The 26,095-nt window shown below is 33.7% G+C and overlaps 1 protein-coding gene across 3 annotated transcripts in view; it reads right to left on the bottom strand.

Moving 5' to 3' along the window:
- Window positions 1-26,095, bottom strand: part of LOC129233277 (nucleolar complex protein 4 homolog) — an 86,844-nt gene that overhangs the window by 52,562 nt on the left and 8,187 nt on the right. For all 3 annotated transcript variants that reach the window (XM_054867328.1, XM_054867327.1, XM_054867329.1), the window contains exons 2-4: window positions 13,443-13,542; window positions 806-906; window positions 621-725 (exon numbers count right to left, since the gene is read on the bottom strand). In XM_054867328.1, coding sequence (XP_054723303.1) covers window positions 621-725; window positions 806-906; window positions 13,443-13,542 — 306 coding nt within the window. The remainder of the gene's footprint in view (window positions 1-620; window positions 726-805; window positions 907-13,442; window positions 13,543-26,095) is intronic.

Here is a 26,095-nt window from a genome sequence, read left to right as displayed (position 1 = left end):
GGTATAAAACTTGAGTATAGGTTTCACTCTCATGAGTCCTATACACAAAAATTATTTTACACTGTAAACAAGATTTAAAAAAATCTTGGATACTGCATCTGAGTCGCAGTGCATATCTTAAGAGAAAACTCTTCTGTATTATTTACATATATTCAAGTTACATTAACAAATATAATTAAGATTATTAATGAAAATAAGTTGCTTATAATATAGCATTAAATTTATACTTTTTCTTGTGGGCATACACTGCCCTCTTGTTCATAGCTTTTTGATATAGTAATAAACAATGATTGGGTTCTGTGCATACCCATAATAATAATACATTAATACAGATTCATTAATGCTATTTAATTACATTTTGAATCTTAATTATATCTTTCAAAGGTTCTTTACTGAAGATCTTCAATGTAACTTGTATACAACATGTGATGCTTTCAAGATTTTTTTTTTTACATCATAAAATTTTTTCGGTCATGAGGTTCATCTGATTTTACCCCCAAACCTTCTTGCAACTTTACAATATTAACTGAATGAGTAACTTGTGCATTTTAATATTTTAACACAGAAAATTTTCATTAAAATAGAAGACTTAACTTTTTCCAAGTTATTTTTTAACTTACCTGAAAAAGATTGCGAGGAAAATAATATTTACCATTATCAACTACTTTTATAGGATATTCTTTTTCCAATTTGACAAAGGTTAGGAGTGTGTCTAGCGCTGATTCCTATAAAAGCAATTCTGAGCATTAAAGCTTCTCAAAAAATTTGAACTCTTGATTAAAAAATAAATAAATAAAATATATACCCGAATTTTTGAGCTTGGATGTGATAAATATGACAGAAGATGACCAACATAGTCCTCATATCTATTAAAAAGCCAGAGTCTATACTTTTCTTGAACTTCACCTATTAAAGAAAAAAAAAAACAAAACAAAAATCAAACAATATTTAATAACCATTTTAAAAACCATCATTGCATGAAAACAGTATTAAATATATTTTTCACCCTAATATTTTTAAAACACCAATTTTAGGCTGTGGGTAGCCTGGAAAAGTTAGATATGGCATCAGACTTGGAAAGTTCTTAGGTTTGAGCCTAACCCCTTCAAGCACAAACAGAGTAAGTGCTCATTGAATTAATGTCTGAAAGTCTTGTGGCTGCCTCCAAGCAGTTACTATGCACAGAGTTCCTGGACACCTTCCCTTCTTTAAAGAACCGTGCCTAAATTATGGGAGTGCTGCTGCCACTACCATCCTGTGAAGGCAAAAGTGAAACTCATTTGCAGTACAGTCGGATCTCGATATAAGCTCACCCCTCGAGACTTTGAAAATGTGACCTTAATTAGCGGAGTGACTTTATAACCAGTTCATAAACTGTTATCAAAAAAACAAACAAACAAATTCTAAAAAGCAATGTTTTCAAAACTATATCACTTGATTAAGTTATGATGTTTTAATTAAGTTGGGTTAGTTAAAATTCATGCAATTAGTTAGAAATTAGGAAATTATTTGTTTTAATTTAATTCATAATAAAGTTGTGTACAAATTAAACGTCTTCGTTGTAAATGTGCTTACGACAGACACGTAACACTACGGGGAACCTGCCTTCAAAATTAGTAGGGACTGCTAAAAGCAGGGGTCTGGCCAGAGGAAATTTGGGTCTGTTAACGGACACTTCACAAAAATCCAATCAACCGAAATGGACCTTTCGTTAAATTCCGATCAGTTCAACCAAAATGGATCCTTCACAAAATTCTGTTAAACAAAAACGGATCTTTCGCAAATTGTTTATTGGAAGAGCAAATCTGAAATCAAAATAACGCAGCATACAGCATATTTCCATGTATAAAAATGAATAACTCTTGGAACCTTTTTAAAAGTTAAATTACAGGAACGAGCTTATACAAAATCTGCTAATTTTATAAAAATAAACAAATCTTCACTCTTGTGATGCTCCTGCAAGCGATAAATAACTACTACTGCCAAATAAATAGTATGCTTGTTTGATTCTTTGAAAGAAATTAACCCATTCCTTGCCCCGGCCGATACAGGATCGGCCGTGCAGTTTGTGTTAATACTGCCCCGGCCGATTCAGGCTCGTCGCAAGAAAATGGTTCCTAACTGCCCTCGACGATCCTGTGTCGTCACGGCATTTCTAGCAGTTTTTGCTTCGGCCGAATATGTGTCGGCGATCCTTCCAGGGGCAGAACCCTGTTATTGCGCTTCTCTGTTGTGTTCTGGAGCTTTTAGGGGAGCGGTAATCAAGCTCTTTTCTTAGACAAAAGGGAATGTAACTTATAGTATTTCACGGAACTTGTTGTAATTTATTTTATTTTACTATTAACTTTTCAAGTACTCTGATGGGACACGTATAATGCTTCAAATAATCAGGCATTATAATTTTATCTTTTTGTGGAAGCTTTGTTTCTTAGCATTCTGGCATTTGAACTCCTGATGAACAAGTGTGAAAATATTTCCTTACATATTTATCAATATTTCTATGCCTGAATAAAGCAAATAAACAGAAATATGTTTTTCTTGTTATCAAAAATTCACCTTCTAACGCAAGTATCCTTCACTAAATTGTTCATAATCCTCGAATTTTATAATTTATTTTACACAATATTATTTTTTTAATTATCTTACATATCTTAATTTTGTATGAGTATGTTTTTTTTATTATTATAATGTGTTTACTACGCTTTTTATTTATTTGTACACTATTATTATTTTTTATTGCTTATTTATTTTTAAATCATGATATTTTGAAACGTAAATTATATCTTTTTATAACTGCGGCACCATTTGATGGATTTTTAGTGATACGGTTTTGAATATTTTTTATTTCACGAAAAAAAATGACGACCGCATTAACTATACGTAAAAGTTGACTATGTAAAACACAAAATAGATACGACAGTACAAATGAAATGATAATATCTTGAGTTTTTTTGTTGTATGCTTTACTCATAAGAAACGAAACATTCCTTTTCTCCCATTCTTTTTCAGATTTTATTTTTTGTCTTAAAATAGCTCCAATGTTTTAATTGTATCTTCTTTTATGAGATTTTAAAAAGATAAATTAAATACTTGGTTTCTTTTCAATAATCAAATTGCCATAATTAGTACATAATCCTATGAAACTAACTAAAATTTATCCAAGTGTGTTTAAAAAAAAAGATTTAAAATCCGACTCGATTTCAAGCAAGATCTCCTTTTTTTTTTCCCTTCTGAAGACATGTTCCGTCATATAAGCATAAAAGCTTGCTTTGAAATTCCTTTCTGAGCTAAACTGTTTTGTTGTAAGAAAATAATGTGGAAGGGTTGACCACAAAACACTAAAACCTTCTGACCATTCTTTGAATGGAACTAACTTGCTGGGATGTTTGCAAAGAGAGTCCTTGGAGAATACAGACCACCCAGTCGGTCTAGTTATTCCTCTCTCAGCTGGGGGCTTTTAGTTGCATGCACAAAAGTATCCTTTAGAGAAATAGGGGATTAGCCACAAGTTTTGATCTTTTGTAATCATTTATCTTTAAAATACTTCCCACGCTTGAGCAACTGATATCTGGGCATTCAGAAGGGATTTAAAAGTCACCTGAATTACGATAAAAGGTGACCATAGTCCTGCCATCAAAGGGATGTCTCTGTGTTTATTGGTCGTTTTGAAGTGTCACAATATATCAAAAAGCGCCGAAGAATACTTTTTATCCTCTTAGAATATCATTCCCACACTTAAAGCGTTTTTGTCCATTCAATTCGCTTGCTCACACGTTGGATCGATCAGTCAATTGTTTGAAGAATGTTTTGTTGAGGCCTTTTGAAAGATAGATCATCTTACATTTAACAGTAAAAGAAAAAAAAAGATATACTGAGATAAAAGCAAAAAGAAAAATAAATCAATAAAATAATTGGTGTTATGAAAATAATTTTTTTCGTCCAATCCTCTATTGTTTCTTATTTTCCTGTTATGTACTGCGTAAATGTATGAATATTTCAGCACATATTAGCAACCTTGTATTTTATTGCACTATTTAATTCAGTGCTTAAAAACAAATAAAGCGAAGCAATTTTCGAATGCAAGCTGAACAGCAAAAACATTAAAATACTGATAGCAAAATGGGGAGAAAAGTGTTATTACAATGTAGCAAAAAGCAAATCCGTTTCGTTATCTGCGGCATGCGCGTTAAGGGTTTTCGGGCTGGTTATGGAATGGGCTAACAGCTGTAAGTCAGTTTGGTTAAAAACAATTTTGCTTGTTCGTTTTATCACAGCTATTTTGCAGCGGTATTATTGTTAACTTCCCCGAAAAGGCTCAGCGGCATAGCGTAGGTTTTTTCTGCCCGGGGCAGGCACGTAATTTGCTGCCCCTCTTACATTGTCTTGCTATATGCACCTCCTCCCACATATACACACAAAAAAAAAAAAAACCCAACAACATTATTAATATTTTACAGAATGAAAACAAAATTTTACTATCTGAAACATGTTTTACATTTTAATTAATCTTACTTCAACAGGAAATACTGTTGATCGAAAAATTCTAATAAATATTTTTCAAAAATTATTGCATCATGAGAATTTTAACTAGATAAAAACATTTAAGAGCCAGTTTTTATAAGAGTCAGGCAGGTCAGATACATGCCATTTTTGATTTCGCTAACAATTTTACAGTGGTTTCTTTGAATAATTTTAGAAGACATATTTTTTTTCTTTTCTCCCCAAAACTTTTTTTGTGACCCACAAAAATTCCGAAAGTTAGTCCCAACTTTTCTCAAATCAACATTTTTTAATATTCAATTATCTCTGCTCATTGAGCGCCAGCAAAAGTAATCTTTGTGATTATAACATGATATTTAGTGCCTCAAGTAAAATAGATCGTAAATTTTATGGCTGACCTTCAGTGGACCCTGGCAGGGATGGCTAAACAGTGCTAAGAAAGTGAAAATGTGTCATGTTTGAGGAGTCCCGGTTCCGTGCACTGAGGTTCAACCAGTTTTTATGAGCAATTTGTGTAGTGATATGTACAAATTATTACATAGGCTCATTAAATGCATGGTTAATGCTCACTGTTGCGAAAAAATAGCAGTTTTGTCATCAAAATATGATAAACAAGCTGATGTGTGCATGATTTCTTTTTACTCCAATTTTAATGTCATTTTCCCATTATTGGCAATTTTAATGTGATTCATTAGTTTACTCTCTAAATATCACCACCAGTGGCCAAATTGAAACCAGATTAAAAAAAAAAAAATCGCCAAGTTGGCGACAAAACTTGGAGACCAAAAGACTGGCAATATATCGCCAAGTGTCCGTCAAATTATAACACCACTTGAGTATACATCAAAATTAACGATGATTTCCCCCCAAAAAGGGGCAAAAGACCCTTTTAGAAACACTCGAATGCAACCAAAAGGGGAGGTGCACAACTAAATCCCACTAGGAGTCTACGTACGTACCAAATTTTAACTTTCTAGGACCATACTATTCTTGAGTTATGTGACATACATACGCACATCCGAATATACGTACGTCACACAAGAAAAGTCTTTGTAATTAACTCAGGGAATGTCAAAATGGGCATTTCGAGTGTTTATAAGTTCTTAGGCACTTATCCGCGTGTGATCGGGTTGGAAAAAAACTCAACATTAATTCGGGGGTGAGCAAAATGGAAATTAAGGCCGAATTTTTAGTGAAATTTTTTTTCGCGAATACAATACTTCCTTCTTTGTAAAAGGAAATAAAAATGTACTTTTTAGGGGGCCTGTATCTCAGAGCACTGAGGATCAGCATAGAACTTACTGCCTGCATTTCAAACTACAGTATGTGTTTAACAATCAAGTGACAGAACTATGGGCAAATTTTCTTCAAGAACACAATACATGTTTCAAAACAGTAAAATGAACTATTTAGTTTTCAATTCAATCAATAAATCCGGGTTTAAACTTTCCTCCAGGGACTTTGAGATACTATTTAAAAAACTAGTATGATCAAAAACTTACCATAAAAGAGTTATAAACTTGCAAATACACTGATTATGCTTATTCGCATACTTTATAATATGATAACTGAAAGCAAAGTAAAAAAAAAAAACGGATATTATTGCGGTAAAAATTTAAGTTATTTGTAACACTTTTTTGAATGTGTTTTAGGTATACAGTCGGATCCAGACTTACGCGAAGGATGCATTCCAAGACTCCTCACGTAAGTCGAAATTTCGCGTTATAGAAAAGTGTTGTGTACGTGATTTTTTAATTAGCATACCCAATCACTTTAAATATTTTTAAACACCTTTTAAACTGTTTTAGACCATTTTGTTACTATATATTACCGTTTCTTGCATAAAGAGTTGAATTTTTTTATGTGATTAAAAAAAAAAGCTGCATTATTCAACATAAAATACTGTTACGATGCACGAAACTAATGATGAATGGGAGAGATAAACATAAAAATAAAACAGTACGGTACGTACAGTATGTAGTAATAATAAAACACTGCACTTGTAAGAGTAGATGCAATAAGTTACATTTGTAACTTAAAAATTGAAGATGATTTATGCTGCACAATCAGATTGTTATTCTAATATATTTTTTTAAACAGTAGCTTCGCATTTACTTTTATAACATTTACACCCCTCTTTCAGCGTCTCTATAATCTACAATAAAAGAGCAGATTCCAATTTCATATTGTTTGCTTTTTGCTTAAACACTACTTTGCAAGCTTCATATTAAAACTAAGATCTGGACTTATACAGATGGCCTTCTCTTGAATTTTAATTATACGTATGAAAGATTCACTCATACCTGTGTGCCTAGGTGCCACAATTTTTCATCACCTTTCATATTTAGAATGAATAAATGAAAAATGAGGAGTGGTGATACATACACACTTGCGCAGTCAGTGATGCTGAAAGGACAAAAGTACATTCACGAATTCAATGTTTAGCAGTCAATAACAAAGTCGAAACGCTTTGTTATTGACTACTAAACATTGTATCACGACTCTTTTCCAAATATTTTCGTGTTAAGAGCGAGAAATTCGCTTTAGCTCGAAAATTCGTTGCTCCTGAAAAACTCGTGTTATAGCCATTTCGCGTAAGTCGGATCGCGTTGTAGCGGGAGTCGACTGTACAGTAGAATACCTTCATAACGCCGACCAATAGAACGCAATTCTCTACAAACCGCACAACTTTTCAGAAGTAAACAATAGGTTTTTATAAGTTTAAAAAATCCATTTGTTTTGCCTTGCTAACATAAAAATTGTTAGGAAAATTAAATTTTGAAACAGTTTTTTATCTTTCCAGTTTAATTCAAAGCATTTTTAAAATGAAAATTAATGTTCACAATAAAGAGAAAATTTTAGATGGCTCTTGAAAATGCAGCTGTTGTGCAAACTATGAAACTGGTAGAAGTAATTCACTTTTAATTGCAAAGCATATTTATTTGTGAACAATTAGTTGTATAATTAGTGTTTTAATACTCATTACAGATAGAACTAATTCTGAAGTGCTAATATATATATATATATATATATATATATATATATATTCTGAATATTAGTTTCAAAATTTGTGAAATGACCTATATAACGCCAAAACCTGTATAATGCAAAAGCTCTGGTCCCAAGGTGTGCATTATGACGGTCTTCTACTGTATTTTTAATTATTTTAAATAAGATTGCTTTTTTTTGTTTGTACTGTACATTATAGTTTGTTGACATTCGTTTAGGCTGTATATTATAGAGACAGAATTTATTTTCTCTGCACTAGACTACCATGATAACAAACAATTACTAAGTCATATTTTACTGCTTATGATTAAGCAATACCATGACATCATAAACCAAGGGTATAGTTGCCTAACCGACTAGTGGGACATAAAAATGCAAGACAAAGCATTGTAGCTTGAAGACAACTGGATGCATTGTTAACTCTTATTCAATTTCCTCATCTTGAAGAGCATTTTATGATTCTGCAGAACCATTGCCCATAGTTATGTCACTTGTTTGTGAAAAGACATACACTTTAGTTTGAGATGTAGGCATCAAGTTCTATACTAACCCTTAGTGCACTGACATACAGACCCCTAAAAAGTACATTTTTTATCATGTTTTGATGTTTTTCTTTCACTTTGCTTCTAGTTATCATGTTATAAAGTATGCGAGTAAGCATAATCAGTATATTTGCAAGTTTATAACTCTTTTATGGTAAGTTTTTGATCATACTAGTTTTTTTTTTTTAAATAGTATCTGGAAGTTCCTGGAGAAACGTTTAAACCTGGATATGTTGACTAAATTGAAAACTGAATAGTTCATTTTTCTGTTTTGAAATACGTATTTTGTTCTTGAAAAGAATTTGCCCATAGTTCTGTCGCTTGTTTGTGAAAATACATACTCTAGTTTGAAATGCAGGCATCCAGTTCTACACTGACCCTCAGTGCACTGAGATAAAGGCTTATGAAAACAAGACTGTTTAGCATTGTTTGATACAAAAACTGCCATTTTTTGGCAGTGCATATAATTAATGAGGGTATTGAATAATTTATATATGTTCTTACGCAAATTCCGTACAAAAACCATGGTTGAGCCCGAATGCAGCGAACCAGAGGTCCTCAAACATGGCACTTTTTCATTTTTTCGACAAACCCCTGAAGGGCTGTATTGAAGATCAGCCACAAAATTTACGATATATTTATTAACAATAATTATTTGCTTAATATTATTCTATTTTTATTTTATATTTCTACCAAGTAACTTTCAACTGCTCAGATCTGGCAACAGCATTGGATCCACTGCATTTTCTTATCTTCAATGTTTGTTGCGCACGTGATCCTTTCTCTGTAGCGTCAGAACTGATTTAGTAGCTTGCTTAAAAATGTCTAAAGAGTTAGCTATACAAATGAATTCAAATTAAAGACTGTTAAAAAAGCTGAAGAAATATCGAATCGGGAAGCTGCAAGGGTATTCTGTGTAGACGAGTCTAATATTCATTTGTGGAGGAAAAAAAAGGTAAAGTTCTGCGGCAGTGAAAGGAATAGGTGATCGTTTCACTATGGGAAGCAGTCCTGGCCGAAGCTGGAGGATTCAGTGTTCTGGTGGATTGTAGAAGAACGAGAAAAGGGAGCCTCTGTGTTTACCGTGCGCATTCGGCTGAAGGCCACAGTCTTAGCCCAAGAAATGGAGATTACGAACTTTCAGGGTGGTTGGTGCTACAGATTTATGAAAAGGAAAGTCCTGTTGGTCAGAAATTGCACCACTGTGGGACAAAAACTACCCGATGATTGGAAAGTGAAGCAAGAAAATTTTCTGCTGTTTACAAAGAACTTAATACGAGAAAACAATGATGGCAAACAATGATGGCGATATCTACAAAATCGTAGTTCCATTGTGCTTTAATTGCCCCCCCGCTCCGGACCGTCCATAGTGTCGGCAAAAATATGATTCCTGTCACTACGACAGGAAATGAAAAAATTTCTTTCATTGTTATATTAGCGTGTTCAGCGAATGGATACAAGCTGCCACCGATGGTTGTTTTCAAACGTAAGATGGTCCCGAAACAAAACTTCCCAAAGAGAGTTGAAATACGGGTGGATGAATGAGGAGGTGATGCTCGATTGGCAAACCAGTGTTTGGAGGGAAAGGAAGTGCAGCTAGTTCAAGCCTCGGGCCCTTCTCGTCATGAACTCGATGAAAGCGCACGTGAGTGATAATATTAAAAGTGCATGCACCACGTCTGGTGTCAAATTGTCGATCATTACAGGAGACTTGACCAAAATTTTACAACCCGTAAACATAGAGGTAAATTGTAGTTTCAAAATGAAGGTCAGGGAATCCTGGGAAAAGTGGATGTCAGAAGGAATGCATTAATTTACAAAAGGAGGAAAGATGTGTCGAACATCTTATGAGGAAGTGGTAGCATGGGTGAAAAGTGAGTGGGAAGATGTTTCAGTCAGAACGATTCGAAACTCTTTCCGGAAAGCGGGACTATTTGAACACGCAGATGTAGACTCTGCTTCAGAAACTAAAGGAAACGATTTGTCCGCATTGGATGCTGTTAGCAAAAATATGTAATTTTAGTTCTTGAAGACAATTCCCAAGGGTTTAAGAAAGTTCTAGTAACGTAATTCATTGTTATTACAAACTTTGAAAGTTATCCTGTTACCTAACCGGCGGACAAATTGTTCCCCAAAGTAGAAATTCCAACAGAATCATGCGTCTGTTTACACAACGCGATGATGTGACGTCATTGTTACAGACAGGGTTCATACTCTATTTGGATGAAAAAATTCCATGACTTTTCCAAGACTTCAATAAAAATTTTAGTGACCTTGTTCACGAAGAGAATAGCACTTTAATCTCAAACTTGCTAATTTTTGGGAATGAGCTTTAGCAAAATGTCTACATGAATGCCACAGCCTCATTGACGCACTTACTCATAATGTAAAAAATATACCGTATTTTCGGGAATAAGCGTCGCACCCGGTGTAAGCGCCATCCATAAGCGCTCACTCAGCATTTAACAACTTAAAAGCACAATCAGTAGTAAAGCAAGCTGGATTATATGTAAATAAAAAATATTTTTTTATTTCTCGTTAGTATTTTTAATTAACGATAAAAAAATATTTTAAAAAATCCCCATTTTTCACTTTTTGCCTTCGGCATCCCTCGATTGGTCATCACTTTCGATGGTTAATTTATCCGATTTCCAACGGCAAACGCATCTCGTCAGTGCCAAACTCTGGCAGCAAAACGATTTTCAATTGCTTCTGCCTTTACAACCTTAAACTTAAAGGCTGCAGTATAACTTTTCAATTGCTAAGGAGCCATTTCAAAAGCAACTCTAAAAAAATTCGTAAAAAAAGATAAGCCAAGAACGCACGAACAGCAGCAAAAGATGCAACATGACGATGTGAGTGAATAATAAAATTAGAGCTAGGAGACAAGTTTCCCATTAGGTTGCTTGACCAAGCAACCTATTTTCGTGAGAGAGGTGGTAAATTCCCTTCACACACTGGACATTCATCCCCCTCTCTTACTAGTACTTTTGCTGCCTCCTCTCCCTGACCCCTTCGCTCCGACGCGATAAGGCTTGCTTGCCCACGTGTATCAACTCTCTTCAGCGAAACACGTGCAATCGCTGACTCACCTTCCCTCCCCCTCTTTGCTTTACTTGTCGCGAAGGTCGAAGGATTTCCTGACCCCTTCGCTCCGCCGCGATAAGGCTTGCTCGCGCACATGGATCAGCATTTCTCTCCTCGGTGAAACATGCGCAATCGCTGACTCACCTTCCCTCCCCCTCTTTGCTTTACATGTCGCCTAAAGGCGAGGGATTTCCGCGAAATGAAAGCAAACGCTGTGGTGCCATCTGTTAGCAGCATTTTCCGATTTTTTATTAAAACTTGGAAAAAAAAAACACTGTATCCGCCGCACCCGTTACATGTGCCGCACCGGCAATTTTTTTACTTTTTTTCTTGTATGCGCCGCGGTGCTTATTCCCGAAAATACGGTAAGTGTACACTTAAAAAACTAAACTATTTTTATTTTTCTTCATCATTTAAATTAAGTAAAGTAAAAATGCAGTGAAACAAAAATTATGATGCTTAAAAGTCTAATTTTTTTTTTTAAACAGGCAGTATGATAATGAATGGGACAAAGGTTGAATAAGTCATCAGTAAGTTTCAATAAACTTGCTTCAAAAACTGTCTTTCAGTGTCAACAGTGCATTTAAACATCCACCTAACTTGACAGTATTTCGGTTCTTTAAAGTAAAGCAACATTAGTTTAGTTTTTTGTTTCTAAATCAGACATTTTTTGAAAAAAAAATTCAGTAATGAATCAATCTTCTTATTCAATAGTATACTTGTTTTGTTCACTTATTTGTAGATTTTCAAATGCATATAAATTAATAGGTTCAGAAATTCCAGAACATGTTTGATTGCTGACATTGAACGTAGCAGTGGGTCGCATGGATTAGTTTTGCAGGTCGTATGTTGGGAACTATTGTTTTAGAGTATTAGAATTCCTCTTTTTCTGTATTCTATCGCTTGACTAGAGATCTTTATTTTCTAAAACCTTCAACAAATTAAGATAAACTCTGATAAATTTTTTGAACTTGGATGCAATTGAATTACTTTTTTAGAGTGGGCGTGGCAAAACCAAGAACGTGCAAGTTCGCTACTACAGATTTTAAAACATAAGAAGTGTTGAAAATAACAGTAATTTAAAATAAGAGGTGTCCAAATAGTAAAATCACATCGCAGAAAAGGCAAGCGGCTGCGACAGAAGTGGATACAATGATTTTTCAAAATTCAGATTTGATTTTGGGATCTTTCAAATTGCCACTTTTAATAGCTTTTATGAGCTATACTGTTGAATCACTCAAGATTTCTAATGCTCTTTTAGTTACTGTTACTTTATATCTGTCCAGGACATTTTTCCATGACCTGAAATAAATTTCCATGACTTTCAATGGAAATTTCAATTTTCCATTGCTTTTCCAGGTCTGAAATTTGCTTATTTTTTTTCCATGACTTTCCATGACCAGTACGAACCATGTACCGAGTTGAGTAATGTTTTGCTGAGTGCATGTGAACAACTATTTTAAAAGGTTTCATAGTTGGAATAAGACGGTTTTGTGTTGTTTCACAGTGATAATTTATGTATGTGATTCGATAAACGCCACATCCTCACATGGTGGAATTGGGAAATATATTTAAGTGAGTGCACCCAATCAATCTCTAACTCTTATCTTATTCGTTTTGATGTCGCCGTAACTGCAGTTCGGTGTGTTACTGGGAGCGGTGTGCTCCAGTTTCTCATCAGTTCCACGTTGTCAAGTGGACTTCATTTTTAGAAAAATGTAGGAAATAAGTTGGTTGTGCCTGGCTGAAAGAGCGGGCAGTTTTCATTGTTCACCTTGAGACATTTTGATAGTGAAGGAAATGAAAGAGTGATAGTTTGAAGTTTCTTTCATGGAAGTTGATGTTGTTGGACATAGGCTTCACAAGACTGTTGAAGGCTCACGCTGGATTGGATTAATACGTGTCCTGGAGTCTGGCTGTACTGAATGTCCGTGTGTAAGGGTTCTCCACCGGATGTGGGGGTCTTGGTGTCCAAGAGGTCAAGTCTATGGGAGGTCCAGCATGTCGGCTGGCCACAAGTGGTACGGGCTGCAATCAACTTTCATGCCACTGAGCGCCACTGTTCTTGGAAGGATGGAAGCCTGTGTGTAATGTGTACTCAAAATGCACATAAATTGTCTTATCATTACGTCAATCCTTAACAGTTATTTTAATTTCTCAAAAAGCATTTTACTCAAAACAATAATTTTTAAATAAACAAAGAGTTAATTTAAAATAATTGAACAAAGAAAAAAAAAATCATGCAAAGTTATCATACAATACAAAGATTCAAATTCAAAAATATTAATTGATAGAGAACTTTACCTGCATTAAATCCTTGACGTAACATAGCTTGTGAAAATATATTTGAAAAAAGCTCTTTAGTAACATCAATAGCATCGGTTATAATACTTTCTTCCTCAGACTAAAAAAGGAAAAAAAATAACATAGATAAAAATATATTACAGTAATGCTTAATGCATTAAGAAAAAGGATGTCTCAATAGTAAACTCAGGGCCGATCCTAGCAGGTGTGCAGAGTGTGCGCCGCACAAGGGCGGCCAAAGTAAGGGGCAGCCGCAGACCGCATTATATAGTTCTTATAATCAAGCAAAATTCCTCAAGAATATCTCACAAGATAACTTATAATAAGCAGAATAAATATGCTGATTTTTAAATGTTCAATTGTCAAAGTATGTGTCGATTTCCCGATAGCATTGCATAGTTTAAGAAAAATAGAATGTTAGGGAACATTGTGTTGGTTCATTGTCCATTAATATCTACTCTTAACACACATGCTTCATTTGGTTGCAAAGTTTCTGACAGAACCGGTAATCAGGCATGGATACAGGGGAGGGGAAAGGCCCCCTTCTGAAGCATGAAATGGTGCCGTCTAAAAGGAGCACCGAGGGCGGCCACTAATATTTACCCCCCAAGCTTTTATAGACCTAAACAATGAAGACATATTTTATTTATTAAAAAAAAGCTATACTGATTAGATACACTCGTAAGCATTTCAAACAACAAACTTTGTAACAAACTCTGTGTTTAACAATCGTGGATGCGTGGAGAGAGTGGAAAATTACCACTCCCTTGAGAGTAACGTATATGAATGACGAACTAAAATGTTGTACTTTTCCCCTTTACGACAATTTTTCTGATTAAAATCTTGAATGAACTGCCCAGTTTCAGATCAAGTAGAAGGACAGGGCCCTTGCTTCGGGAAGTAAATTTAAATGTAGTTCCAAAACGAATATCCAAAAGGATGCCATGACCTCCTTGACGAAACTAAAGAAGGCTTAAAATTGGGTTTCTAGGACTTGACTTTCAGAAAATTTCGCTGGTTGAACCATCGATCTTAAGGACCTAATTAAGTTTCTGATTCCCCTCCTCCACCTTAACTTGATCAAACATAGCCTAAAAATGTGGCTCCAAAATCCAAAACGTGTTTTCAGACGACAGCCCTTTCTATCATCAAACGTCATATAAAATTGCTTTGGCATTTTTCGAAATTTTTGCAGTGGGAAGCCCCGAAACCCATTCGCAAACATTACTATCAAAGACAGTCTCAATTAGCGTCTATAGAGAAGCCCCCTAATTCCAGCCCCTCTCACGTAACGTATTGAAAAACAAACTAAAATTGCGTTTTTCAAACGTCAGTTCCAAGAACTTTTGGGAAAAGACCCCGAATCCCCCTTTTCTCCAACGCAATCAGACAGTTCCGTGGAGCGACAGCTTCCTGCCTAAACTAGCCAGAAATTGACTTCAGTTTCAAAAACACAGTTCGTGAGGACACACTGAACCCTCGCCCGCTCTTAATCCCATCGTTATCAAACAATGATTAAAATACGATTTTGTGACTTATATTTCTAAAGAACTCCGGAGGAGAACTGCCAGGCTTTGTAACTTTTCACTGCGCTAAGGCATATCCATCAATCGTCGACGTGAGGTGGATAAAAGTCTGTAGTTATATTTTTCAGATATTAATGTTGAAAAAATACCCGAAAGATCCGTAGAGCTTCCCAGTTTTGTTAACGTCACCAAAGATAATATAAAATTGCGATTTTAGAAATATCCGCTTAAGAGCTTCAAAATCCTTCCTTCCCAAAAATAGCCTTTCAGTTCCGAAAAATATTTTGGTTCGGAATATTTTCACGTTTCCCCTATTGTTTTCAAATATAGCCAAAAATGGATTTTTGAAAAAATAGTGCCGAGAAATTATTGGAGGATAGTCGCCAGATCCAAACCGTCACCTAAGACGGCCTAAATTTGCGTTTTAAACTTATATTTCGAAATCTTTCGATGGGAGTCGATTTCCCTCTTGCAACGTCATCAAAGGTAACCCAAAATTACGGGTTTAAAATTTCAGCTTCAATTTTTCGGGAGATTTTTCGGGAAGAACGCCGATTCTTTTACTAAGGTACGATCTACGTACCTTAGCTACGGTCTTAAAAAATAAGCTTCAAATTGATTTCAATTTTGCAAGAATTTTAGGAAAGAACTGCAACATTACTTGCACCTAAAGTCTCGAAAAAGTTCCTAAAATTGCGATATTTGACGTCAATTTCGAAAATTTCTCCATGCACCTTGAATATACTTGAATCTTGCGTCCTTGCAACCAAACACAACTAAAGATTAACTAAAAATATTTTTCATACGCCATTTTCGATAATTTTCTTAGAGCACTCCTCCTCCTCTGAACCCCTGACACATCCCCCCACGCTTCCCAATTCCTCCGTACCTTCTCTGATGTCACCAAAGAAAGACTATAAAATGCGTTTTTACAACTAGTAAATTTTGGTATCTATTACTTTCTTCAAAGATACAAATTGTACCTAAGTAGTTTCTTATTATAAAAAATTTCTTCCTTTTTATAAGATCATTCTTCTGTCCCCCCCCCCCCCGCGCTTTTTTTAAAAATTCGAACTTGGCATAGAAATTTAAAGAAAGGTTTATATAGACGTTTAAGATTAGTCAAAATATGCGAATTACTCTTGAGGGGCGGCACATTAGGTCTTTGCACACGGGCGGCCGACACCATAGGATCGGCGCTGAGTAAACTAGCTTGAAATTCAATTTCATACAAGATTGTAAGAATTACCCTATCCAAAAATTATGCCAAACATTTACAGCCAGATCACAGACGACACGGAAAGGCAAACCCTGTTTTATAGGCAGAAACGAACATTTCTATTAATTCAAGGAATTGGCATCATCAGCCAAAATTTATTGATGGGGTGGCGGGTTAACCCTTTTTACAAATTGCTTCCAAGTGTATGTATGTATATTAGGGTGGCCCTTATTTTTCAACTTTGTAAAATGTTAGCTCCCATCCCCCTAAATTGTTTCAATGTACGAAAAATGATGTGCGCAAAATATTAGCTCAGTCGGAGAAGTTAAAGTGCTGCCTTCAAAAGCAAGAAATCAAATTTTCACCGAAAAAAAGATTTTTTTTTAAAAAGATTTTTTCAAGTTAAAATATATATATATGGCATCAGGGGTCTGTCCAGGATTTTTCGCAGGGTCCGTTTTTTGTGAAAAATAAAATAATTTTGTGAAAAGTGAATTAATTTTGTGAAAAATCAAATAATTTCTCAAAAAAAAAAAAAAAAAAAAAAAAAAAAAAAAAAAAATTTTGTTAAATCGAAATTTTAGAATTTAGAGCGGGCACAAACTGCATCATTTAAACTTAAAGTAGAGTGTTTTCCTCTTCTATGTTGAGAATATCATTCTGGGGTGTTTTTCTAGTATTTGGCAGAAGGGGGGGGGGGGTATAGCTCCCTCAAGTAGCAATATTTATCTCCATTCTACATTATGTTAAATTATACTAGAAATATTTCTGTACAACATTTAAAATAATTGTAACAAAAAAATAAATGAAACACAGACGAGGGTTCAGCATTTAACTTTTTGACCCAAGACACTCAAAAAGCACAGAATTTCGTTTAAAACTTATAAATTCCGTGATTTTAACAAAATAAAAAGAGATTTTATTTGTTTACTTCTTAACAATGTGTATTAAACATCAAAAATTCAAAACATCGGATTCCCATAGCGGATGCAAAAAGATCGCAATTCTCAAAGTGAAGGCATCAAAGCTATAAAAACGGCTTGTAAAAGAAATATTTTTGATTAAATTATTTTTAAATTGCATTTTAGAGTCCTATGATAAACATATCATTAATATCTGTGGACACAGTTGAAGCAAAAATAAAATTAAACCATCGATTCCGCATTTTAATTTTTGACGCATAAAGAAAATTAAATTTTGCTTTAAAAACTTGAAGTGCGTGTTCTAACAAAAATAGACTTTTCATTTATTTGCATCCTAATAAAACGAAGTTAGCTTGAAAAATGAACAAAATATGATTCTTATATCGGATGTTAAAAGATTGTATTTTTAAAAATGTAGACATCTAAAGAAAAAAAAGGCAAGTAAAACAGTTTATTTAAAGTTAATCATCCTTGTTAGCATCGAAAAATCAAACCCATATAATTTTCTCCCAAAATAACAGTTGAACATCGCACCATAGAAACGCAAATATTGACAAGCTGGTAAAATGATGAGAATATTTTCTAATCAAGTCATTATAAAGGTTTAACCCCAGACGCTAAATGGCGATAATTTTAAAGTTAGTAACCCTATCTGAAGCGATCACATTTTTTTCCCCACCCTTACTATCCCTTTGCAGTTCTAAGTTCATTTCGCTGATATATATTATTATTGTTTATTAAATCATCAGTGGGGGAGAAAAGTGCTTACCAAACGCCTTTTCAGAAAAGTTTACAACAACACCGCTGCTAATTAGCTGTGATAAAACAAAATTATTTGAAACCAAACTTATTTCCAGCTGTTAATTTCTTTCCAAGAAGCAAACAACAAGCATTATATTTATTTGGCAGTAGCAATTTATCGCTTGCAGGAGCATCACAAGAGTGCCGATTTTTTTTTCTTTGCAAAATTAGCAGATTTTGTATAAGCTGATCCCTCTAATTTGACTTTAAGAAAGGTTCCAAAAATTATGGGTTTAATATGCGTTACTTTGCTTTCAGATTTGCTCCTTCAAAAAACAATTTGTGAAAGATCCGATCTTGTTTATCAGAATTTTGTGAAGGGTCCGTTTTGGTTGATCGGGATTTTGTGAAAGGTCCGTTTTGTTTGATAGGGATTTTGTGAAAGGTCCGTTTTGGTTGATCGGATTTAATTAGCTGTGATAAAACAAAATTATTTGAAACCAAACTTATTTCCAGCTGTTAATTTCTTTCCAAGAAGCAAACAACAAGCATTATATTTATTTGGCAGTAGCAATTTATCGCTTGCAGGAGCATCACAAGAGTGCCGATTTTTTTTTCTTTGCAAAATTAGCAGATTTTGTATAAGCTGATCCCTCTAATTTGACTTTAAGAAAGGTTCCAAAAATTATCGGTTTAATATGCATTATTTTGCTTTCAGATTTGCTCTTTCAATAAACAATATGTGAAAGATCCGTTCTTGTTTATCAGAATTTTGTGAAGGGTCCGTTTTGGTTGATCCGGATTTTGTGAAAGGTCCGTTAACGGACCCAAATATCCTCTGGCCAGACCCCTGGGCATATTTGTATTTTTAATGGTCTTATATCGAAAAACATGTGTATTGTACTCAAACTGCTTTTTGCTTTTTCCTCTGGCATCTTTTGGGGCATCAAAGCTTTATGGCCAAGACACCATTCATAATTCATAACACATTTTCGCTGCTGCAATGATTTTAACAACAATCCTATGAAAGTTTCTCGCTCAGTTTTAGTTGAGTTATTTTTGTTGGTACACATAAATTTATGAGTGATTTTCAAAATTGTAAGACATTTGAGTATTATCATCTATACAAGCATGCAGTGTTTCCCATAACATGGAATTTGCTTTTGTTAAATGAATATGAAAAATCCCTTCATGCTTCCCATTTGGGTTATGATAGATAATAAAAATTTATTTTCCTAAAGAAATCACTTTTTGTTTTTCCGTATGATTAGATTAACATCGAACAGGCAAGTTTAATGTGGCTTTTTATACAATATAAAAGTTGTAAACATGGCAAAAAAAGATAGTGCAACATTAGTGATTCAAAAAGTTTGTTTTCTGGAAAAAAGCATGAATTCCTACTGGAAGACCAGATCACTGCATTGACAAACTAGTCAAACTCCATAATAAACATAATGAATGGAAACATTTTCAGAATTTTTTTTCTAAAAATTTAGAGAAAGAAAAAGTGAGAAGATATTCTTTTGTGGAAATTATGGATGATCTCTTTGACATTATTCACAGCAGATGCTTAGCAAGATATCAAAAATGAAGAGAATGGGAAATTCTAAACTCTGCAGGGCCAAAAAGAGCGACTGGGCTTCATGCGTGTATTGACCAATGACCAAAAACTAACACAAAAGAGAGAAAGAACATTGAAGAACAAACAATAACAGTTAAGCAATTATTAGCAAATGACACGGGAGCTTTGAGATTTACGAGTACGGACAGTAATGACTCTCACAGAAACACATTGTACCTTGCAGTTTTGTACAAAACCCATTTTGGCCATGCCACTAGCAAAAACCGGTTAAAACGACCAAAATTGGATTTAACCACCATATAGATGGTGTAAACTGAATTGTATAAAAGCACCTTAATATGTGTTGAGTACACATACAGTTTGATGCATAATTTATTTTTATGCATACATAATTGTTACTAGAAAGTCACCCGTCAAGGTATGATGAGTGAAAATTGATTCTATTATTCTACATTTTAATGAAGCCGTTGCCTGTTTGGGGATATTTTGATAGTTGAAAAGTTAACCCTAACTCCAGTGGATTAACCCTAAACCCCAGTAGGTAGTGCTATTTGTCAACCATTTTTTCTTTTCTTCATTCTTCTGAACTGACACAGCCTTACCAGTAAAACAGTTAAGTTACCGGATCAAGTTCAGCCTTGTCACAATAAAGCTTTTTCCTGCATGTTAAACATTACCAAAACATATTATCAAGTTATCATGCCGTGGAAAGGGTTTCATTGTTGAAACACGCAGGTTACTCGATTATGGGCTATTATTTATATGAGGATTGCATATTTTATTGCATGATTAAAAGAAATTGTATGTGTATTTATAATAATTGAAATAATTTTTATAACTGATTTATTGATCTAATGCAACTTTTCTTTAACATTAAAAATTATTCACAATGAAGATAAAGGACACTTGTTAATTACGAATACTGTATACAGCCTACAGTATAAACTAATAGCTATTCTTCACAAAAATTGTAACATGAATTCAATGCATTAAAAAATAAGTAATATACTTTTCTTACATTTCAAATTCATTTTTTGTGCGTAAAGCTCTGAAAAATGTATGTACTGTGCTGTTTACACAGTTTGCAACACATTTTTAAAAATATATTACATAATTCTACAATTATGTGACTAACCTTTTGGAACATGCCGTCATTCATTAATTGCATAGGATGTAAAATGAACTGCTTACTTAAATAAAAAATAGTGACTGCTGGGTTCGCCAATATATATCATGATATACAGTCGGACCACAACATCGAAGTAGCGAATTGCCGGAGAAAAAATCACTAAAATTATAACAAATGTTGTCTGAGTTATGCAGTCCAACATGCCCTACCAGGCGAACCAACGTACCCTACCCCTGGGGCACGTTGGTCTGCTTTACGAGATTTCGTTAAAAAATTAATATAAAAAAATTTATCAACTCAACACTTCGAAAAAAAATCTCTGATGTTGAGAAGTGTTTAGTGAAACTTACTGTAAAAAATCGAACTAATCATTAAATTTTTTGATGAAATAAAAAATAAGTAAAAAAGTGCCCCACCTCCCCTTACTTATATCAATGTAAAAAAATTGTTCGATCGTGATCTGCTGTGATCTCCTTTGTGATCATCATGATTTTGAGTGAGTTTTAAAGGGATATTTTTACTCTCGGATGAGCGCAACTTCTAGTCCAGACGTAGAACTTTCAAAAGAGTTAGAAAAACCTGAACAAAACTCGACAAATGCATATGTAGGGTAGCAATAAAGTACCTGATGATAGACGCTCAACCCTGCTCAGGTTTCTTGATCAACACCTTTCAGGTTAGAAACAAGAACACAATGAGTACCGAGAACTGTTAGCAGAGCCAGCCTTAAGCCGTTTAGAGCAAAAGAGCCTAATAGGGCCCCGTGCCAGCAGGGGCCCCGCTCAAAAAAAAATTTTTTTTCTCCCTCACAAAAATAAATAAGAAAATAAAGGAAATAAAAAGTTCCATATGCTTAACTGATATTTAATCTGTGGGTATGGAGCAACTTTCAGTGCGATTAAGGGAGTAGGGAAGTTGCCTGAGGCAGGCTTCCTGCTAGCAAATATATGTCAAAAACTACTAGTTTCAAATAAATTTTCAGAAGAAAAAAAATAAAACATATAGCCAGTTGAACATTTTTAAATCCATATCTAAGGCATACCCGCTGTACCCTGCAACTTCCGGTCAAGAGAAAGAAACTAGGTATTTGGGAAGTACAAATTTTTAATAATTATCAGCTATTTTTAGTTTGCAATAATGTAAGGGTCAGGGGCCCCTTTCTCAGAATCTTACTATCACATGGAAAATGTGGAAATTTACTCGAGATTCCAAAATTTCGGGGAATTCCAAAGCTGGCTTTTTAATTTATTTTACTTATATATTTACTTTTATTATTTTTTTACTTTCTTCATTTGTGTTGATAAAAATCTTAAAGCTCAGCAGCAATGACAATTTCTTCAATTCACAATTAACACTAACGTAGGCACAATTCTGATAAACAGGATTGGTAAAAAAAACCCTGGTTTTTTGGTTTTAAACAGGTTTTTTTGGTTTAAACCGTTTTTTTTTGGTTTAAATACTATTTGCGAGAAAAACAATTAATTTTTGGAAGGTAATTAAGGTTCCATGTAATTAACAGTTATTCAATAGTCACATTATACCTAATTTCTTGATTAATTAAAGAGATAAAAACAAAATCTTGTAACTAAATTAAATACTTAAAATAGCTTTCTGCGGGGAAATATCGATTGAAATGTTTGACTTGATTAACATATTAGTATGCATGTATATATAGACTCTTTATGATACGAAATACTTCAAGAAGTGGTTGTGATGCGGGTTAAGATAAAATATAATGAAGATCCAAGAAAAAAACTTTATAAAACCAACATAATATGAATAATTATCGAATAAAGGTAAAAGTTATATTTTTAAGCATAATCTTTTCAAAAGAACAATTTTCATATTTTTTCTTTCTGATCTTACATAACGCTGATTTTTATATACACAATGTCGCAAATATTGAAGTAAAGCATAATGTACAACAGTACATGATTGAACAGTCAAAAAATCCATTGCTGTGGTACTGACAAAGTTTAAAAAAAAGTGCTGCTCTATATTCGACTCCGTTCTTATTTTGGAAACACTTGGAAAAGATATCGACTATCGCTAAAACAAAGAACCAAATCAAAAATACAAAAATTGGTGTAACATGGCTTAAATTACAGCTTATTTACTGGCATACATGTTGCATCCAGCATTGAAGTTTAAAAAATATTAAATGCAAACTCTTTAGAACAAATAAATGTGTAGCAAATTCTATTTCAAGAAATTTTTTTTGCCAAAAACGTTATATACGTGAAGTATAAACTTTTTTTCAAAATTTGATTTAAAAAATATTATTTGTGTTCACATGCAGAACAAATCTTAATTTTTAGGTGCAAACAATTAAGTTTGACTGTTGATTACCTTACAAGTCAAAGTTGAATTTCCAGGAAAGTGCAAATAAATGGGCAAAAATGTCACACCCCTGCAACAGGAGTGAGCAATATAATGGATTGCATCTACAATAAAAGATTCAATCCTTGGTAAATCTTAACTAATCATGCAAATTAAGCATAATGATGGAAGTTGACTGAAATCTGCTTTATGGCACATAGATGAAATAAAAAATATATTAATATTTTTTTTCGATTAAAGCTTGTAATACATTTTGGAGAAGCAACTTTACAATTTTAGTATTTATCTCTGCAACTTAGCTAGGAACTTAGAATAAATGGAATTTTACATTTTTCAATATGTGTGGGGAAATCAATGTAAACCTGTAAAATAGATTTTTTTTTTTGGATTTTTAAAAAAAAAAACATTTTTAAAAAAAACCGCATGGTTTTTTTTAAAAAACCAATTGGTTTAAACCATGGTTTAAACCAACGTGTTTTAAACCAAACAACCCTGCTGAAAAATAAATAAATAAATGAGAAACTTCAAATAGTGTGTGTGTAATACGCGTAAAATATTTCCATAACAATTTTAAAGAAAGCAAATTGCCATTCATCTTCTAACGTTTATACATAAAGACTGGTTTTTATATCTTCAAGGTCAAAAATTTCTTGCTGCAGCCACCAGACCCTGACATATCTCCTAACGTGACTAAAGATGCGTTTTTAAGACTTCGACTTCAAGAACTTCAGGAGAAGACTACTCGAACGACTACCATACCTCAACTTTATTACAAAAACTGACTAAAATTACATCATTCAGTTTTCAATTTTAAAGGATTTCCAAGGAAGGAAGGTTCACGACAACTTCATTTCAAAGGTAGCCTAAAACAGTGTTTTTAAGATTTAAAGGTACAGACGTGATATACCCCCCCATTTGGCGACATCCGATTTTTTGCACAAAATTGAAATGTTTTTCTCGCCAATGAGGCGATAATTTTTTAAGCATGGCATCCCTGGCCAAACTACCCTGTGTTAGGCAACCCGAAGGCAATCTTTAGATCTGTTCAAACTTGTTTACTTGGGTTGTCTACTCGGTTTCAAGCAGGAGAGATACGTGTTGTTTCGTGGAATATGCCTTACAAGATAGCTTATTCTGTGTTAGTTTAAATTCAGTAGTTGTGTTTTGAAGTAAAAACATTAAAAAATGCCAGTTTCTTCAAACTTGAGCGTTAATTAAAAGTTAACTCCAACGTGGTGTGTATCTGTAACGTGCCATTGTCATACGATGTTTTGTTTTAGACCGAGTGTGAGGATTTATACCATATAAAAAGGTAAGTTCTTTATTTTAGAATTCAAAAAAACTCTCACTTCCGAAATTCTTTGTTTTTACAAATCCTTGATTGGTTCTCGTAGTTTTTAACTCTATTTTTACTGTATGTAAATTAATTTTACAAAAATAGTACGGTTATTTTATTCTAAGTTAATTCTTATCAATGCTACGAATTATTTAGACATATTCTATTAACGTGCCTCCTTTTAGGTAGTGAATTTCTGAAAATAAGTTGACACCAGCATTTTATAAAAATATAAAGGTGTTAATTTATGTAAAATATAATAGGTATTTTGAAAGCATGTCTGGATAACAAATAAATTATTGTATTTTTGTATCGTTTATGTTTAGGATGTTCTGTTGAGCTATTTCTACTTTTCATACATCGAAATTTGAGTACCTAAGCGCTTTTTTGGCTAAAATAGTTATTGATTTTGGGGATGTTTTCTGCTTTAAACATCGCAATTTGAATCGCTTTGCTCTTTTTTAGCAGAGTATGAGAAAAGTTTTTGTTCGATGAAATGCATGTTGAGAAATAGCTTTAATTTCTATTGGTACATATTTCATTGGTGAGCTGTTATAGTAATTTGTCAATTTAAGCATTTTAAATACTTTCTAGTAATTGTTCTTTGTGTACAAAAACTTTCTAGTTTCTGGTATTTTTTAAGCGTATATTCGTGATGTTTTTCATTGTGGTTTTATGTTGTTTTTATATATATATTGTGTTTTGAAGTGCTTTGATCATGTTTTTTTATCTGATTTTTTCCTGTTGGCGCTAAAAAAGCATCGCTAAGAACGATGTATGACATATGTCGTCATAAATCGTTTTCTTGGCGACACTTTCTTGGCGGAAACAGGAAAAAGTCGCCAAGGGTGGGGTATATCACATCAGTTCCGATTTAAATTTTGAAATATTTTATGGAGAAGGTCTCTGAAACCTTTTTCCTAACTAATGAACCCTTTCTTTAGCATCAGCTCTGTAGCTTAAAATTTCCCTTTCAGAAAATACTACCACGAGATAACCCTCGAACCCTTCCTTCCCATGGATAGCATAAAATTAGGGGTCTGGTCAGAGGATATTTGGGTCCGTTAATGGACCCCTTCACGAAAATCCAATCAACCAAAACAGACCTTTCACAAAATCCCGATCAACCAAAACGGTCCTTTCACAAAATCCTGATCAACCAAAACGGACCCTTCACAAAATTATGATAAACAAGATCGGATCTTTCAAATTGTTTTTAAAAGAGCAAATCTGAAAGCAAAATAACGCATATTTTCGTGTATAAAACCGATAATTTTTTGGAACTTTTTCTGAAGTCAAATTAGAGGGATCAGCTTATACAAATCTGCTAATTTTGAAAAAAAAAAAAAAAAAAAAAAAATCGGCCCTCCCTCTTGCGATGCTCCTGCAAGCAATAAAAAATAGCTACTGCCAAATAAATATAATGCTTGTTATTTGTTTCTTGGAAAGAAATTAACAGCTGAAAATAAGTTTGGTCTTAAATAATTTTGTTTGTGTTTGTTTTATCACAGTTAACTAGCAGCGTGTTGTTGTAAACTTTTCTGAAAAGGCATTGGTAAGCACTTTTCTCCCCTCTCATGATTTAATAAATAATAATAATAATAATAATATATATCTGAGAAATGAACTTACAACTGCAAAGGGATAGTAAGGGTTGGGAAAAAATATGATCGCTTCAGATAGATTTACCAACTTCAAAATTATCACCACTTAGTGTTGGGGGGGCGGGGCGTTGAACCTTTATGACTTGATTAGAAAATATTCATTTTATCAGCTTGTCAATATTTGCGTTTCTACGGTGGTGCGGTGCAATCTTTAACTGTTATTTTGGGAGAAAATTATATGGGTTTGATTTTT

The sequence above is a fragment of the Uloborus diversus genome, unplaced genomic scaffold (genome assembly GCF_026930045.1).
Source record: "Uloborus diversus isolate 005 unplaced genomic scaffold, Udiv.v.3.1 scaffold_306, whole genome shotgun sequence".
In the NCBI taxonomy this organism is placed as follows: domain Eukaryota; kingdom Metazoa; phylum Arthropoda; class Arachnida; order Araneae; family Uloboridae; genus Uloborus; species Uloborus diversus.
This window is presented reverse-complemented; position numbering and strand designations above follow the sequence as displayed.